The sequence below is a fragment of the Telopea speciosissima genome, chromosome 5 (assembly GCF_018873765.1).
Source record: "Telopea speciosissima isolate NSW1024214 ecotype Mountain lineage chromosome 5, Tspe_v1, whole genome shotgun sequence".
NCBI classification, from domain to species: Eukaryota; Viridiplantae; Streptophyta; class Magnoliopsida; order Proteales; family Proteaceae; genus Telopea; species Telopea speciosissima.
The window spans coordinates 5,497,945-5,517,754 of NC_057920.1; the positions used below are offsets into that span (position 1 = coordinate 5,497,945).

General features: G+C 34.3%; 2 protein-coding genes and 1 long non-coding RNA gene across 3 annotated transcripts; all 3 read right to left on the reverse strand.

Annotated features, from left to right (window-relative positions):
* Positions 1–5: 5 nt before the first annotated feature.
* Positions 6–2,398, reverse strand: LOC122661739. The gene is made up of 3 exons (XR_006332922.1): positions 2,358–2,398; positions 450–511; positions 6–279 (listed from the first exon to the last, which is right to left on the reverse strand). It is a non-coding gene; the product is annotated as an uncharacterized LOC122661739 (long non-coding RNA).
* Positions 2,399–6,480: 4,082 nt separating this feature from the next.
* On the reverse strand, positions 6,481–10,734 carry LOC122661785 (coumarin 8-geranyltransferase 1b, chloroplastic-like). Its single transcript, XM_043857291.1, has 6 exons — positions 10,623–10,734; positions 10,279–10,374; positions 8,101–8,172; positions 7,333–7,428; positions 7,113–7,217; positions 6,481–6,522 (listed from the first exon to the last, which is right to left on the reverse strand). Exons 1-6 carry the CDS (start codon positions 10,674–10,676, stop codon positions 6,481–6,483), a joined length of 465 nt encoding a protein of 154 aa, XP_043713226.1. The 5' UTR covers positions 10,677–10,734.
* Positions 10,735–10,757: 23 nt separating this feature from the next.
* On the reverse strand, positions 10,758–15,434 carry LOC122661786 (homogentisate geranylgeranyltransferase-like). The gene is made up of 7 exons (XM_043857292.1): positions 15,368–15,434; positions 12,888–13,096; positions 12,535–12,618; positions 12,367–12,441; positions 12,173–12,256; positions 11,803–11,873; positions 10,758–10,833 (listed from the first exon to the last, which is right to left on the reverse strand). Exons 1-7 carry the CDS (start codon positions 15,432–15,434, stop codon positions 10,758–10,760), a joined length of 666 nt encoding a protein of 221 aa, XP_043713227.1.
* Between the last annotated feature and the right edge of the window lie 4,376 nt (positions 15,435–19,810).

Genomic DNA, 19,810 nt, shown 5'->3' on the forward strand with positions numbered 1-19,810 from the left:
AGAAACACTTCGTATATATTCGGAGCCAAGTTGATGGTTTTCTTGTGGTGTACTCTCACTTTGTACATGTTCAGAGCCAAGTTGACGGCTTTCTTGTGGTGTATTTTCATTTTGTAACTGTTCAGAGCCAAGTTGACGATTTTCTTGCGGTGTACTTTCACTTTGTATGTGTCCATAGCCAAGTTGACGGTTTTCTTGTGGTGTAAATTCAATGGGGTTTGAGCTTTTCCTTGTATCACCGTTCTTTCCTGCTGGAGAAGCAGCATCCATATGCTCCACCTGCAATATATGTATCCAAGCATCGTCATCCTAGTAAGCATCAGTTGTGCCACCACTTGGAAGCATTTACTTCAAAACACACTTTTGCTTCAGAAGAATTCATTTTTTTAAATGAAAATATGTATACCAAAGCAGCAGCAATGGTGATGATGACAATAACAATGTGTCACCTGCTCAAAGTAAAAGACCACTGCAAGTTGTGATGTATTTGGATGTTATATAACTGAGATTCCTGCAAGAAAGATCAAATAGACTTCTGATAATTTATAACCCATTCTATATAAACCACTACACAGGAATGATGATTGCTATCAATTGAAAGATAAAAAGACAAACAAATCCAAGACGAAAAAGCAATAGTTAGATGGGTTGCAAACTCATGTACATGAAATAAACCTGATCATCTCTCAATGCACACAACTATTAGTTTTTTCAGTGCTGATAGCAAATAATTATCATTTCGAAAAATTCCGAATTTGATACAATGTACATAGAAATCATACTAGAGATTTATATTTAAACCCAGAAAATAACTTTGATGGAGGCAAATCGGACTTTGAATCATCCTCAGTACATTGTGAATGGATAGGAGAAAATTAAAATTAATGGAAGATGGCCTTTGAATTCCAATACGAAGGAGGAAAATCAACAAACTACAAGAGCCCCATAAAGGTTTTTAGAGAGAAAAGAGACCATGGATGCAAATTCATATTAGATATCTTTCCGTATGATACGTTAATTCTATATAAATAATTAATTATATACGAAGATATTTTGTAATACAGAAGTACACTTCGTACATAGATGATATAAATACAGTTAGAAGAAATAAAAAGGAGTATTAAAGAGAAGGTAGAAGGGCATGGCTGTAATTTTATGGAGGGAGTTGGGTACAAAAGCTAATTTTCTCTCCCGTCTTCGTCCTTCAGCCCCATCTCATCTCCTCTATGAAATCTTTCAAATTTCAGCCCCTATGCTAGAGTATGAAGACAAAACGAGAGCAAATTCAATCAAAGTAAATCAACCCAGTGCACTCTCAATCTGTATCATCAAATCTACTTTTTCCAAGTGAAAAATTGAAATAAATAAAATCGAAATCCGACGATTCAAATCCCTCTGCTGCTTCTACATTCATCCAAAACCCATTCTAACCCACTCCAAAAGTCAAATTTCATTTCACCTAAGTTTTCTGTGCCCGTGTGAGCTTTATGTTCACAAAAGCTTTTAACAAGTTCAGTACATCCTAGACCACAGACGGTGGGTCTGTGATCCTATTTCCTCTTGTTTAGCATTCAACTATACAAGAAAAAGTCTTTGTTGGCATTTGGTTTGTGACGGGTTTGTGACTGGCAGTGACAACTTTGAATGGATGGTTCTCATTGGAGTTAATCAAATTGTGAAGTTTTTTTTTAGGTGGTAGGGGGGGGAGGGGGGGCGGTTGGGGTTTTGAGTTGGTGAACGTTTCAATGTTTCAATGTTATAAGCTACAATTTAAAATAAGCTCCTACCTCCAGTTGCTTTTACGAAGTTAAATGCACTAAAATATCAAGCACCCATGGGTGGTCTATTGACTAGTAGCAGCAGCGGGAACAAGTAAAAAATTGTTGGGCCTCCCAGTCTTATGGTTCGGGTGAATATAATCCTACTTTCTGCAAGTTAGATCCACTCAGATGAGAGTGAGACACGAACACTGTTCGATTTCGAATTTTCACTTTGGAGGTACGAAAAATGAAGTTTAAATGCATGCGCAGCACAACATCTATGCGTATTCTCAAGCCACTCCACGTGCTCGACGAGAAGCTGCCCATTTCAAGTTCTCAAAGTTTAAACCCACATTGTTCATAGCTCGAATGCTACCCTAAGACCATTTACTACGATCTAGGGCTAGATAACTAACAACATGCTATCAAAACCAAAAAAGAAAACTGATATTATCGAAGTCAAGATTGCTAGGTCACTCGGAACAAATTATATCTTAACTTGTCATCTCCACCTGAATTAACGCAAGCAACAACAAAGAAGTACAGGAAGAAAAAAAATTAAAAAAAAAAAAAAGAAACATCGCTTCAGAAGCTCACCTCAGCGTTGTACAGAATCCATTAACCTCGACAGCCGTTCGAGGATCAGCAACGAGAGGAGGAAACGAAGGATTGGAAGGAGAATCGCGGAATCGAAATAATAAATGAAACGGATTGAATAGTTTCCCGCCTTTCAGAACGAACAGAGAAGCCTTTCTACACTTACCTCGCGACGCGAACACAGTCCACACATATGTATTAATATATTATAGAGCGGTGTGTCTCTCGAACTCACCACCGCTTTTCTAATCCGCCGAGATGCCCGAGACAGGCAGGCAGTATTATGCTTTTAAGACTATGCCGACGTAGCGTACAACGCTGCTTTAGTGCACTTCTATACGTACGGCGTTCACTATACAGTGTTCTAAGCACGGAATCTCAAAGAATTTTAACGTGTCGGTGATTCTAATTTTAGGAAAAGTTACCAAACGCAAGTAGGCGGGCTAGAATCAGGAAGCAGTCCTATTACGAGTTTCAAATCGGTGGGTAGGTTTCGAATTTCGATGATGCTAAATCGATCTTCGGTCTCAATTGGGTCAAATCAAAGCCGGTTCAATAAGATGAGGATCGGTTTCGATCGATCGATGCTGTAACAGGATCTACCATTAACCCTTCCAAATGAAATTGGTAGGACTGCTCGTTCAAATGGAATCAATTGACTACATAAAATGAAGGTAGGCTGAAAAAAGGTATTTTTTGAACGAGATGATTATTTTTCTACATTAACGATATATCCTTCTTCTTCTTTCCTTGTCTGCCAAAGAATTTTCCTTTCTTTTCAACATCGATTGAATCGATTTGGTCATTCTAGATATTGGTTGGTTTGGTTTATTTTCGTTTCTCACATATACGTAACGAAAATAATTATAAAAAATTTATTAAGTTTTCCCTTTTTTTCAAATTCGGATTGATTCTCTATCATTTCAATTTTAATCTACTTTAAAACTTTGCCAATGTGGCACACAACCCTAATATCCACTGCAATGAACTTCACTCAAGTTGGCTCAATTAAAGTTCTCTCACACAAATGTTTTGCTAAAAGCAATATCATAGAGGTTATCGGTTCAAACCTTGCGGGAGACACAATAACCAAAACTTTTTTAGAAAAAGTAAAGGGGCATTTTGAAACTTCCTTTGTAAGCTTACTTTTTTGTCATTTTGGTAATAATATCATTTCACACGTACTCGAAAAATGGTCTTGACGATAACATCTTTTGATATATCACGTTCAACTTATTTTGGAAAACTCTTTTATACTTGTTTTAAAGGACTTTTGAAAATACGATAATGGATAATAAAAAGAAGGTGTCAAGTTCTAAATACGCCTATAAAGATATCAGACACTTCATATCTTAAAATCTTTTAAAACCCATATGAGTTTAATGGCACCATTCAAAAAGCTGCATAATGGCTAGACAACGTTCACTTTTTGATGGAGTTATAAATAGATCACTTGGAAGATTTTTTGAGGTGTCTCTTGAAGAACTTTTGGGACACCCCTTTAGGAGATTTTGGAGAGACTACGAAGGCTTTGCTTGGAGATCTCAAGATTACCCATGTGTTGTATTTGGAAGAATATACAAAAGAATCTACAAAGGGATCATGACAGGAGGAACCAAATGCAATATGCTTCAATGGAACATCAACCTATGAGTGGTATTTCATGTTGTGCTTTCAATTGTATATTTATCATATTATGGGGAATTTTGGAGTTGTACTTTGATTTGTAAATCTGCCCCATAGTTAATAAGTTCAGGACCGACAATAATATGTAACTATATACATACGGCAATCAAATGGACTGTATGGCAATAGGACTTTCAAAAATCCGGCGCAATAAAACATAAACAACAATGATATAGTACGTGGTTAATACGTGTTTAATACGATTGCTCTGTAAAATTTCAAGAGCAAAAATACTTATATTCACTATGCAACAAGCATGTACACCTAATAAACACAATAATAGATCCTTGGAAGACAAATGGGAGAGGGTACATGTTCTGCACAAAAGTTTATGTTTTTTTAATAGGATGGTTTGTTTTATAATTAAGTAAACTTAGTGGTTCTTAGTAGTTACATCTTACGTAGGTTCACTTTTAGTTTGGCTGAAAGTGCAATTTGGAAGTTGTCAGTGTCTTAGCTTATTGTATTTCATTTTCTTCCACATGATCAAATTGTTTCTGGGATACATTGGAGTGCAAAATCAAATAAAATTGTTATTGTTTCCCATGACCGGAATGCGTGAGTAAATGCTTATTTATCACCAATACATTTTGAAACATTTTTATTATGAAATACCACACTATGATATGTCAAATAAAGTTTTGACTCCTTAATTAATTTTTTGCTTTCCACATATGTTTGGAGCCAGAAAGCATCAAATGGGTACGAACCCTTGTCATTAAAAAGTTCAAATAAGTAGATGGACCAAGAGTTAATTAAAAAAATCCATCAATTTTTTTTTTTGGCTACTACAGTCGAATCCAGCAAAGGGTTTTTGCATTCAAGAATCAGGGGAGGGGAAAGGGTTTTTCCATTAAAAAATTAGGGGAGGGGAAAAGGTTTCAGGCAAATACCTTAAGCCATTGCAATTTGCCATTGCAAATTGCTAGCCTAAAGAACCATAGTCGCCGGAATAAGAAGAGGAAGGAGTGGCGGAGAAGAATGGAGAAGAACCACAACCGTTGGGATTTGGTATCCGTGAGAGGGCTTGGAACCAAGAGTTAATTAAAAAAATTTGTCATTTTTCTTTGTATCACAATCGAATCCGGCAAAGGGTTTTTGTATTCAAGAATCAGGGGAGGGGAAAGGGTTTCAGGCAATTACCATAAGTTGCTGCAATCTGCCCCTGCAATCGCATGGTTGAAGAACCACAGTCGCCAGAAGAAGAGGAAGAACAGACGGAGAAGAATGGAGAAGAACCACAGCCGCTGGAGTTTGGTATTCTTGAGAGAGGGACGATGGTTTGGGGCTGGGGTTTGGTAATTGGTATCCGTTGATTGGTTTTAGAATTTAGACTATAGGTTAAAAAAAAAAAAAAAAAAAAACTAAAAGTGTTATATGTGTATTATACGCAGTTTAAACGTGTATAATACTTCAACCCTTAAAGTCTGCGTATATATCCTACTTCAACGACTTATATGTAATACGATGAGTTTTTTAATTAAACATTTGGATCTACGCTGATTTACTAACTATGATCCACACTACAAAGAAGGATATTGTAATTGAGTTTACAAATAAATTAAAGAACTCTCAAGTGAATTGCAAAGTTAGGGGTGAACTTTGAAACGCGTAGGTTTGGTTGTGATTCTCAAAAACAATTGGGTTGATCATGATCCTCTAAAACAATGATTTGATAGTGAGCCGAGAAAACCTTTGGGTTGAAATTGTGACAATGGAAAACAACTCCACAAAGGGTTGAGTGTGAGCATGTGAAAACACTTGGGTCAGTTATGAACCCACGAAAACAATATGTAAAGGTTTCATTGGCACCACTAGAATACCAATACAAATAGTGCAAATCCATGTGCTTGTGTTGCGCTTGGTAGTGGAAGTAGGTAAGGGGACTGAACCACTATAAAACATCTTGTCTCTTTGCAGTTTGATTGTTGTTTCCGCAATTCCACATATTCCTTGTGTTAAACAAAAAAGAATGAAGGGAGGGGGGGGAACATCATCAAAATCCAATTCACCCCCTCTTTGGTTGCCACATATACGGTCCAATAGAATATAATATTGATATTAACTAACTTGGTATTTGGACTAGGAGAGGATTCTATTTCACATTGGAACTTCGTAAGGGCTACCCTCTCTACCCTGAATTAGGTGATAATACTCTACTACTAATAACATTTTGAGGTCTATCTAGGGCCATAAAGTTTCGAGGTTGGAAAAAACAAAGTTATACTATACATAGGGTTTTGGCTTCTTTTTTTTTTTTGAGGGGGGGGGGGGGGGTTGGGGGTTGGTTTGGTTTTAATTATTTTCATTACCAATAGAACTTCAGTAGTACATTCATACTACCAAAAGAAAAAAAAAAAAAAAAAGTATTAGTATTATTAGATCCATTTGCGAACTTAACATCTTATGTTGCTCTTGTAACCATTTGACGTTCTTCTCAACGATAACAGTGGATGAGGAGGTACTCAAGAGATGTTACCTGAAAAAAAGAGTATCACAATGGTAACATGTATATAGATAAATCCTTATGTCTATCGAAATGCACTAAAACACAAAATAATGAGTTTCTTTTATCTTCTTATTGCTTTATTATGTACTCCTTTTATACTCTAAAAAATCATTAAATTGAAAAATTATTATTAGTACACCGATTCCACACTTCTTCAGATAATTTTCAAAGTTTTCTCATAGGAAAATTAGATTGCAAACTCTTATTAATGTGATAATGTGTTAAATACAAAAGCAATCAAAATTCATGCATTAAATTATTGTAATGAATACCATTTTGGGATAATGAAAAATCCCAAACTAGGTAGTCATTTAGGAACAAATGGAGATTCTATGCTATAACATAACATTAATTTTGTGACATAGCATTACTATAAGATGATCTTATTTGTTGAGCAAGGATAACTTTATATTAGATTCTTAACTTTTGAACCAAAAAGTCATTAATTTAACCCCCATAAATATGTAGCTTATTGGAACTTTTGATGTGATTTTTAGCTCACAAACCATCTTAGTGCATTCTATTAAAATAAAATGGTTTCTAAAGCCAATGTGACATACCTTAAAAAAGAACATATAAAAGGATTGAGTTGCCGGTGGATTTTTGGGATCAGTATTTTGGGAACGGTTCCAAATCGCTAACGCAAGTACAAGGTGACCAAATATCTACATGTGAAGAAGTTAGAGATTACATAAAAACATTCTTATGTGAGACAAATGTAATTCTTTGAATACAAGAATGTAACAAAACGGATGAAAGTTGTAGGGAAAATTTGCATACTGCTATAAGCTTGCCAAACCAAAGTGATGATGAAGCCCCTACTACCATAGCAAAACCATATCCTACTAATAGGATTTTGATAGCAATATCAAATGCCTGTTCCATTAAATACACGAGTAATGAGGAAAAAAACTTGGTTTACTTGTGTACATTACTTGAAGCTATTATTGAAACATTACAACAAGATGAACAATAATGATGGAAAAAACATTTTTTTGATCGATAGAATTGTATTAAGAAAATATATTATATATTTTTTCTTAAAAAACCAATTCATATTAATTAATAGTTCTTTTTTTTTTTTTTGGTAGAATCGATTAATTAATAGTTCATGAAGATAGAAATACGATATATTTTGTTGATTAAATGAGGTTTAAATTTTATTTTTGAGATACAAAACAAAAAAAGGAAAGGAAAGGTTAAATAATAATATTTTTGTCAACATGGTTGTCTGACAACATTATCCCTTAAAATTTTCTTCACACACAACAAACATTCTATTTATTAATAGCAATGTGAATGAACGTTAAATGTGTAGCACTATTTTTACTAGGTTGACTATGAATTATAGAATCACTTAGACATTAGAGATTATAAGTTTTGGTCTAGTGAACCAAATTAAAATGTATGGAACAAATTAATCAAGGCATACTAACTACATAAAGATAAAGACTTTCTAACACACATCAATCTTATGCTCATCCTTCAGCATGAAAGCAATAAACATATTTATTTATAATAGTATTAGAGGAGAAATCTTTGACTAACTCTTTCTTCACCAATTTGGGTGCTGATGGTTTCAATGCCATTTTTTCTATCTCCATCCGTATCTGAAATGTCCTGTGTTAATTACGACAAGTGTGATTATGATATAAGATATAAGACAACCATCAAAGAATTTACACAATAATTGAATAATAATCTAGTATATATTATTTATGAGTCATTTTTCTATTTTAAAATGGTTGAATGATTAAATTTTTTTGTTTTATTTACAAAGCAAACACTTCCCTCTTTATTCCACCTAAGTCAAAAGTTTAAATCTAGCAATTATGCACTTTTGATTGAAGTTTCAAAAAAAAATTATATTTGAATTGAGGGACAATAATGAAAATTAAGTATTTAGTTTACAACATTTCCAATCAATATTTAAATCTATTGGATCAAATGGGCCAAATTTTAAATCTTTCCATTCTACCATTATTTCCTTTTTAAAATAGAAATTGCAGGAGCCCCAACTTTTTCTCTGTAAAAGTTTATAATCTATTTCTTCTATGATAATTAAAAAAAATGAGCAAAAGATCAAGTAACCACCATCCATTGTCTACAAGTGCCAAAAAAGGAACATAAAAAATAAAAGAATAGCATTTGTTAGGGTGATATGTCCCCTCTTTCCCCTCTTCCCTACCCCATTGTTTTTTTTTATTCTTCTAATGTTAATAAAAATTTTCAAGGGCAGCCTTGAATCCTCGAGTTTGGCTAATAAAAAATGAGCAATGACTTTTATTGAGATCACTAAAAATCAATTAAATAAACAATCACAAACAATATGAGGAATTTAACGTTGTTCGACATGAATGCCTACCTCCACCTAAGAGAACCAACTATTTTTTCATTAAGCCAAAAAACTCTGTACATCACTCTCCGTCTCACCTTGTGATCTCCGTTGTTTGTGTCTAGGGTTTTTCCCACAGAGACAATATATAAAAAACCATAAAACCCTAATCTCCACACAATTACAATTTTATGTTGTACACGTAATGGACCCAAAATCCGACCCAATTAAAAATACAAGTCCAATAATAATTATGTGGGCCCAAAGAATACAAGACACATCCAACCCCAATAGAAATGATTTCTAACGAGTTGGAAACTCTTTTTGAATAGCCTAAAAGGTTAAAAAAATTAATAATTCAATGATTTATCAACAAATTATAGTTAAAAATCTATAGAAAATACAAAATTTTAGCTTTGCTATTGGGTTATAAATGGGTTATTTTGCGAATTGCTCCATCACTTGTAAGCATTTATGATGGTAGGTGTTTGATGGTAAAACACACTTAATCTTGTTTGAAAAAAAAAGTAAGGCCATCATCAGTTGAGTTCATAGAAATAGTCATATACGGCAAGGTATTGGGATAATCTTGCTACCAACTAGACCAACTTATCTTCTTACAGTTGAAAGTGTCAAATGGGACTCACTTAAACGCATACAAGTCTATAACGAAACCCATAGCTCACTCTTAAGCCTTTCACATATGATCAGTACGCACAACCTCCTGCTGAACAATGTCAGATTAGCTAGACAAAATTGAGTGCATGTAGTCTTCTACCAGCTCAATAGAGTATAGGGTAAGGGTTTAGGGTATAGGTTTAGGATATAAGGTTTAGGGTATAGGGTATAGGGTATAGGGTTTAGGGTATAGCTTTGTTGTTGGAATTTGAGAAAACGGTTTGTGGGAAGCTATGACTTGGGTTCCACAGAGATTTGGACTGTGTTTGGTATTCCAGGTTTTCATATTCTCATACGATAGAAAACAACTATTTTTATCACTCAAGAATGCGAAATCGACCTAGAATGCATTTTAAACACAGCCTTGATCTCTCTCATATCTTACATTTCCACCTTCGAAATTGGGATAAAAATCACTACCTTAGGGAGACTTAAGCCCCCATCGCCTTACCCCATAAAAGGCCCCCTGCTGGGAGATTTACAATAGAGAGTTAATAACCTTCTCCTGAAGATTCAAGGTTATTTAAAAAAAAAAATAACAGCGATAAGAATTCACTTTTTTGGGGGAATCAGATATGGAACTTCTGATAGGGAAGTTTGAGTAACTAGAATGTACGTTAGTTGAATGGAATGATAGAATTTTCCCCCAACAAATTTTTTTTTTAACGGTACTAGTAAAATTCATGCTTAAACTAATATGATAGAGCATTTACCTTTAACATCATTTGGGGAATGCAGCCCAAGGGCATAATCAGCATTTGAAATATTAACGATTTTGTAATAAAGGTTGGTCTCCCAAGTACATATTTCTGCAAGTTGTTAGTTAATGTCATAACTATATTTATAAAAATCTAAATGGATACATATATGAGAGTTGTAGACATACTATAATGAAATTACTTGTGGATTAGCTTAGTTCTATATGATCCTATTATGTTGATTGGGAAGTAGATCCAATGTGATGGAATTACATAGGACCAAGCTAATCCTCGATTAAGAATGGTTAGTTAACCAAACACAGCCTAAATTTCATTTAGCATGTAAAATTTTTCCGTACCTGGATATGTATAAAACAAGGGATTTGAAAACCCAGAGCACACCACAATATCATGCTTGGTATATAAATTGAAGGAAATCTTTTCCATCTAAGAAAGGGAAGCTATAAAGAAAAGAAAAAAGCAAATCAGCTAAATCAATAACACGCTAAATTCAAATATGACATTATTTTATCTTTATCTACATCATTAACTTTGTTTCCTGCTGAAAAGCTAATACAAAAGTAAATATAATGTATTAAAAATTACAAGAATGAAGGAGAAAGTTTTCCTAGACCATGAGTGAATGAAAAGTATATCCATCTGGTCGATAATAACCCCTAGTAACTGGCCAAGATAATATTAATATCCAAAAAAAATTATGAGAAAATTTTCCTAAACCCAGCCCATGTTTGAGCAGGCCTGGGCCTGAGATTTTAGCTTTGGTTTGGGGCATGCAAGTCTGGAGAGGTTAATTGCGGGTGGGCTTTTCTTTTTTTTGTCTCTCCATTGTAAATTATTAAGAGGATGCTTGTGATAAATAATTAAAACCTTAGGATGTATACAATATATTTTTTTTTAAATGTTTATTATCAATATCTTTCCTACTTGGTCACACCCTCTATGCCCTGTAACAGGCACCATGAAATGATGCCCTTGCCCCTTGGGTCGATACTGAGTTGTGCTCTCCCATTGGCCCATACGCTGGTGTAGAGATCATGTAGCCAAGTAGAGATCTCATGCCCTTCTTCTTTATAGTATCCTTTCAATTCTTTTTTTTTTTTTTTTTTTTTTTTTTGTGGTAGATAGTATCTTTTCAATTCAACTACAAATTAAAGAAGACGGTTCACCACTATCCTAGGGTTTTATTATGTTCCAAAATACCTTCCTGATACCCATTCCCATCCTCTCACACCCCTCGTTGAATGGGATCCCATTCACCGTGGGTGAAGGGAAACTCTGTCCATCGTTTATTATCAAATATCTTTCTTTAATCTATTTTTTGGTAGAATATCTCTCTTTAATCTTATATAAATATTATTATATTTTATTTTGTGCTTTATATTCTTTTTTATCTAAGTCCTTTACTTGATTATTTTATTTCTAACTACTTCAACCCTAAACAAGCAACGGCTTTAGTAAACTAAAGGAATTAAAAAAAAAAAAAGTTGTAGAGGAGATACATTAATAGAATATGCAGACCCCCCAAGACAGCTAATAACTGCAGACCAAAGAAGTGGTGGAGATTTAAACAATAATCCCAGTCCAATACTCTGCGAAAAAGACAAAAAAAACAAAGATCAGAAAATTTTAGTCATATTTGCATGAAATCATTTCAAAGTATTCATAATTACATTTGAAAGTATTTGAAGATTACAAGCCTTTTTTAGAGCTAAACTTTAAATTTATAAGTAACGGAGAATGTTCTCTATGCCGGGGGCGCAGGCTGTGCCCAGACACATGGGGGTGGGAACAATGACCACCCTCCCTCCTTGAGTGGCAGACCCATGTGTCTAGACGCATAGAGAACATGAGCCCTATAAATAAATAAGAGCTTACGATGAGTGTATACCAGTGTGGTAGCTAACAAAGAGATGGCCACAGCATCTCTAGTTGAGAACTCTTCAGAAGCTAAAGGAAGATATGGCTTATTAACCTGGTTTGCATAAGATGGCAACATGGTTATAATAATTAGCTTCTTTAATTTATAAGTTTCTTTAATTAATATACATAAAATGTTCTTTTGATGTACAAGATATGATGTACCTTGTCAATTTCAATATCAAATAGCTGATTCACTCCATTTATATAAATGAGATTTAATGTTGAAACCACCAATACCTAAAACAATAATAATGATTTTAGTAGGAATACCAATTATTAAGTAGGAAAGTATATATTATTTTTCCTTGCTTACCCTTATGTCATTCTCACCTTCAAATATCCCATAAAGAATGTTGGAGTAAGATCAGCAATTGATTCTATTGGCAGAAGAGAAACTGATGATATTCCCACAATCTGATAATTCAAAATTATAATTAACATTTCTATTATACTAAAAAGTTAAAAGGAGCCGGGGAGGGTTTGCTATTATGCCAGTGTGCAATTTCGAGCCCATAAGAGGGGAGAGTTTTGGATTCGAAAATAGATATGAGTTCTTAATGGACGAGAGAGGAAGAATATGTGCGGCCCACAATTTTTAAAAGGGAAAGTGTGATGGAATTCACTCCCAAAATTAAATTTAAAATGATAGTCAACTTCAATGTGATTAAAACTAATATACTTACATTTGCTATGATAGTGTAAGGCCGGCAAAATTGATAGAATGCTTTCAATTTCTGCAGAAGTCTTACATAATGATCCTCATGTTTTGGTGAAAGCTCATTCTCTAATATAAAATTATCATTGGGAAGCTTCTCATTGGATAATGCTGAAAGTTGGTGGCTTTGCTTGACATTCCATTTTCTATGGATACCATGAAGATTACTCTCTGGAACTTGAAATGGAAGAACACAAATGTGAAAGGTTCATAATACTTGTCTAAAAATATTAATAATAATAATAAAAAAACCATTTGGTATGAAAGTCAAAGACAGGAAATAAATGATTTTTTTTTTTTTGATAAGTGTATAAAAAAAGGGTGATAAGGAAAATGAGATATATTCACTATTTAAAGAAAATTTAAATGTTGTGCATCTAACTATAGTTGGTAATGCATATTTGCATTTGCATTTGAACCAAAAAAGAGATCCTTTTAAAAGTCTTAATCAAAACCTTTCCCACCTCTTTACTATTTCCACCCTTAGTTAGTAAGTTCGGGAACGGCAATTGAACGGGAATGGATACGTTCGGCAATTAAACAGACTAGACGACAATAATACTTTTCAAAAATCTGGTGTAATAAAAGGCATACGGCAATAATACAATATATGTTTAATACGGCCGCTCTATAAGCAAAAATACGGGCATATGTTCACTATGTAATAGACATGCACCATCTAATAAACAAAATAATAGCATATAGACAATGATTTTATCAAAAAGAAACCTCACAACTAAAATAAACACAATATTATATCCCCTATTACATCTCATAAGATTATCATTTAACAAATCAAAATATCAATAAAAGTATCTCACCTGACATGGAAGAAAAAAAAATAAGAATAATGTGTTCTAGAATTCATCTCTAAGATGAGCTCACATCAATGAACTCATCTCTAAGATGAACTAACATCACCAATAGAAGTTCATTTGCCTCAGCAATCACCAATTTACCAAGCTACAATTAATTGGCCACTTGAGCTGAAATGAGAACGGAGATGAAGAAGATGAATGGAATGGGGGCAGTCGACGGCTAGGGTTCAAAGAGAAGAAGACCAAAATCGTATTATGCGAGGATTTTGTTTTGCGTTTTTTCTTCTTTAAGTTTTGAGTTTTTTTTTTTTAACAAAACTAAACTTAAATTAAAAAATATTAAATGTGTTTAATTCATGTTTAATACGTACATAATACGGGTGCACTTAAACAACAAGTATTTTACCATATATACGGAAATATATGGTAAAATATGTTTTTTTGAATTAAACGTTCAGATACACATATAATACGTGTATTATATGCGAACTTACTAACTAAGTTTCCACCTACAGCCAGAGCCAACATTAATTTTTGTAGAGAAAGCTTAGGAAAGGTCGGGCTCGGTTCGGTTGCAAAGGAAATTGAATGGAAGAGAAGTGAAATTTGCAAATCTAATACAGAAATTTTTGTAATCATACCCCACATGAGTACGCCACCAATTCCAAATCTTTTCATATTTGACTATTAATAAAGATTATAACTAAAAAATATCATTACCAAATATGATAATAAATTTAAGTAATTTATACAATCATGTTAGGTAATGATTAAAAAAATATCATTTTTAGATTTGAAAATTTTTCATTTTTTCCTCCTTATTTCTTTTACAATAGAAAATCTTTGAAGGTGACTCTCAATCTTTCTCTTTAATTTCATGATGCATGAGTTGTAGAAGTTTAAGCTTGTGAATTAAAATTGAAATTAAAGTGCTTCTAGTCGTCTACCAATATCTTTCTTTTATCAAAGAAATCAATGATTGCCATTTCATTCTTTCCAATAATCATTTTAGTGTGGGGGAGAGAGAGAGAATACAATCGATGATCACGAATAGGAATAAATGCATAAAATGATGTGGGTGTGATACATTGTTGACAAAATGGAATGCATTTTTGAATTCACATTGCTGGCGTAGTTTTTCCTCATTTGGTCACGCACGTACGTGAATGACTCACAGTCGTTCAAATGGAATCCATGTTGCAGGGAATATTCCATCTGAACGGTTGTGAGTGAGTCATGAATATTCAACTCCCCTCCCTCCAAACTTGGGATGAATGAGAGAATACGCACATGGGTATCAACATAGATGAATTTTTTTTTTTAAAATTTCATAAGGGGCAGTAAAATAATTTCATGTGCTCCTATGTCTAGGAATCACATGACCACGCAGCGTTGATTTTCCAAATACCAATACGAAGAAAAATAGGAAAGAAAGGAAAAATAATTACTTACTTCTTCTAGCAGTGAAGCATATAGAGTTAGTTGTGAAGTAACCTACAAAAAAGGGGGGGGGGGGAATGCAGTGGTTTCATAAAGAAAGACAAAGTAGATTTAAAAGTCGATTCCATGATTGAAAAATGGGTTTAATTTCTACAGAAATTACAGTAAAACAGTATATATAATATCTTACCTCTCTCAAGAGGTGGGCACATTGGGAGAGAAAAGGTTGAAAAGGCTGGTGTTAGAAGCGCCTCCATATCTCTTTCTTTCTCTTTCAGTTTCTCTTTCTATCTTTCCCTCTCTCTCTGTGTGTGTTGGTGAGTGGTGGCTAAAAACCTTCGAATAAATAGAAAAAGAAGAAGAAATAATGGCTGGCCCCAATAATAAACCAAGACAAAGTAGCTTTAGAAGTCGATTTCATGATAGAAAATTTCTACAGAAATTACAGTAAAACAGTTTAGTATCTTACCTCTTTCATGAGATGTGTACATTGACAGAGAAAAAAGTTGAAAAGGCTGGTCTTAGAACCGACTCCATACCTCCCTCCCTACCTCTCTCTCTCTCTCACCCTCTGGAGTGGTGGTTAGGTGTGTTCTTGTTCTTAGAAGCGACTCCATCCAGGGTTTATAGGCTTTATATGGTGGTGGGTACCGCTTTAAATGTTGGATAGATAGATAGATAGATAGATAGATAGATCAAGACGTAACGTTGACCACTATCAATGTCTCATACTGAAATGCAATCAAAATCCTCTTCCAACGGTCCAAAACCTGTTAAGGGCTCGATTGAGAAGGGGGTGGAGATAGGCAGACGAAGAGTCTAGAGGGGGAATGAGAGAGAATATAAAAGAGATTAGTTGGTTTTTACTTTTTTAAGGATTAGATTGGATTAGGGTATTATTAGGTTAGGCGATTAAGTTGGGGGTATTTTTGGGAGTATACATGTAATCTAAGAGTAATTAGATAATAGATTTGGGGTTAATAATAGACAACGATGAAGACGGGAGACAGGCTGTAAGCCTGTAAGTCAGTAAAGTGGCAAGTGGGGGCCAGTTTTAACTCTGGTGTGTGGTGGGCAATTTAGAATATAAAAATGATTTTGTTTTTTGGTTACAATGAATGATTGAAAGAAAAGGAAAAATAATTGAGACTATAATGGACTAATGGGGCAATGCGGGGCAGTTTTTTATTCTTCTTTCCCTTCAATGTATAATTTTATGTTTGTTGTCGGTGGATCTAATTGTAAAATAATGGAGGCACACACGGGATTTTAGGCATAAAATATCGATATATGATATAGAGGAAAAACCTGGTCATGTGACTAGCGTGGCTCTGCATGTAGAGTCAGAAGTATACGAAAGTACGACGTAGCCCTCATAAAAATGTGAAAATGTCAATTAAGGCAATGTTTGCACCTGCGATCCTATTGATCAGCATGTACGTGCAGGCTTTTAGGATTCTCTATAATATATTATCGGGTCAGAGAATACTAACTGGTTGTGTGGGGCCATTTGTGTCTAGGCGTAGGGGTCATATGACCAAGTAGCGTTCATTTCTCCTATATTATTATATTTATGGGAAAAAGATCCATGCCATGGTGTATGACACCTACGCTACAATACCTTATATATAAATATATATTATAAGTTGTGTTTCAATTGGTACCGGTGTAGAGATTGAATTTTTCACCCTAAAAGATCCTTGAGACAGTGATAACATGACTCTAACATGGCTCTAGAGTTAGTACGACACAAATGTCCATTTTGCCCTTGGAGTGACTTGGGTGTCCAAACCTTATCAGAATTGAATGAAAACTTTTAAGATATGTTGATTTTATCATTTTAAGGCTGCATCTAGCATTTGATGTTTAGACGATAACGTTTGGCCATTATTCGTGAAAATTATCATTCGACAAATTCTTTGATTTTGAATGTAATTTTGATTATATTCTTGATATAATTTGCATATGATCTCCACATCATTGAATTGTTCTCGGATAGACCTTTCGAGTATTAGTGGCTCGGGAAAAATCGGATGATCGGCTCAAAAGTTATCGTCGTCGTCTGAAAATTGATATGCGGAATCCTAAAATTTAGGGTCTTCTAGGCATTTTGGGCCTACACATTGTGGCGCCAACCCCTCTTTTTTTTATTTTGACCATTTTGCCCCTGAACCCAAGATTTTACTATGAATAGCTCTTCTCCCCATAAGTTAAAAAAAACAGAAACTGGAAAATCCCTGAAAATCAAAAGAGAAGAGAGATCCTAGAAAATCTTAGAAAAGTCCAAAAAGTAAATTACCAAAATTACCTCTCGATCGGAATTTTGCCGTGGATTCTGCAAGGTCTCGTTGGCCAAAATATATAATTTTCTCTCTCTTCCCTCTTTCGTTTATTTAATTAGATACTTATTAATTTAATTATTTTAAATTGTTTAGATTAATTACCCAAATTGGGATTCAATTGGGAGAATCTGACGATTCAAATCAGGATTAGGTAGCTTTGATTGCGATCCAAGCCACTTTGAGTAACATGTATGATGGACACATGTCACATCTAATGATTTTCTAAAAAGAAAAAAAAAAAAACACTAGCAAATCTTCCAGATTCCAAAAAAACTGAGGGAGAATCAGTGATGCCCGATTTTGTTACGAATTTTTATTACTCACCCTGTTAGGAATTGGGAAGGTGTTGATTTTTAAATTACTTTTTAAGATTAGTGAAGTTTCAAAATACATCTAATTGTGTTTTATCTTGTTTTGTCTCTCACTACAAGTATTGAACTTGGGATTTTCTCGATGTTCCAAAGCAAAGGATTGAAAAATCTCTGAAGAAAAAATGCAAGGATATAAGTAGGGATGTAAACGAATAGTCGAAATCCGTTTTTGTATCTCTGTCTGTATCCGTTTAGCACTATCTGAATTCGTCCGAAAGTTAAATGGATATGGATACAGCTATCCGAAAAGCTAAATTTACATATAAACGGATAAAATATTCGATTCATATCCGCTTAGCTCTATCCGAATCTGTCCAAAAACTAATCAAATGCGGATGCTGATATAACATGAGCCGAATCCAATCTGTTTACATCCCTAGATATAAGGAAAGAAATTGTACCTCGAGGATGTACCAGGTATCGTTCACACAACGGGTATGACTCAATTTCCAAAAATGGCCTTTATTATTTTCCTTTCGTTTTTCATTCATGAGCACTTTCTCAACCTATCCTTGTTTAGGGACTTAGGGTAATAAAATCTGTGGAGTGACAAAGAGACTTGTTCATCTCCTTGCGGTACCTTAAGGATTACAACTTGGGCAGACTGGTTGGGCTGGAAAAAACCTCAAGCCCCGTCGAAATTTGGGTTACATTCGCCTGACCGCCCAACTCATGTCAAATCAGGTGGGCTTTGCATCATTTTAAAGCTTTTTTTCCCCAATACCGATTCAGATGGGTTTCACATGTTTAATCCTTTTTGTTTTACCTCTTTTGTTAGGTGGTACAGAAATAGGGGAAGGGAAAGAAGTCTGAATTTATATTTCCTTTTTTCTTGGACAAGAAAGAACCTCTTAAACCACCACATCTGAGCGTTGAATTCGATTAGATAGAAACTCGGTGCTTCTATGTTTTTTTTTTTTTCATCCCCTACCTCAAAACTCGTAAACTTATTTCGCATGTAAACAGGGTAAACTGAGAAAGGACCGGGTTCTAGTTTTGACTGGTTGAGTGACTCAAACCGGTCAAACCGCAATTTGCTGAAAAAAGAATATAAAAAAATTAAATTAAGTAATATTTAAAAAATCCAGAAAAAAAAAAAATAGTATACAATAGTAATAGCTTAATTGGCATAGTGATTGATCTTATATTTAAACAGGAGGTCAAGTGTGAAAATCCTTCCACATGCACCAAACCGGTCGGTTCTGATCTGACCCTACTTTTAATCATCTATATTAGCCAGACTACCCAAAAGCTTGCTTGGCTCGATTAGGCCCAAGCTCAAACCAAGACGATTTTTCATGCAATGCATCAAATGCTATTTTCCTATATACTTCTATTTTCAATTTGTGGGTTTATTGCAATTGGGTTAAGATTTAGGGGCTTTTATTCTTTGTAATGGATCAGTCCAAGCCCATCTGTCTTTCTTCTTTATTTTTATGTAGGCCTGAGGCCCAAATAACATTAGGAGTTTTATCTCTTTAAATTTTATTTTATTTTGGTAGATAAAGATTTTATTCATAGGAGACATGGAGAACACATGATCGGGGGATAACACTATTGGGTATATTCTATAACTCTAATATATGTTCTAACATAAATCTACTTGAACAAGTAATCAGGTTGTGGTGGGTCCCACTGGAAAGAACCCATCTAACCTCAAACCCTAGTCTTTCCTATAAATAATAGCTGGAGGCAGCAACTTGTTTATTCCAAACTTGATATTCAGGGTATATTGCTTTAAGCAACCTTGTGCTTAAACTTTAAAACCCTAACAAACACATCTCATGAATTAATAGATCAAAATTAATCAACTATTGTACACGTCATCGACAGAGCCCTCTTAGCCAGGAAGACTTGAGGGTACAAGATTCAAAACTAGAAGGCAACTACAAAATATCCTCCAAGATTTGGTTTTGTTTA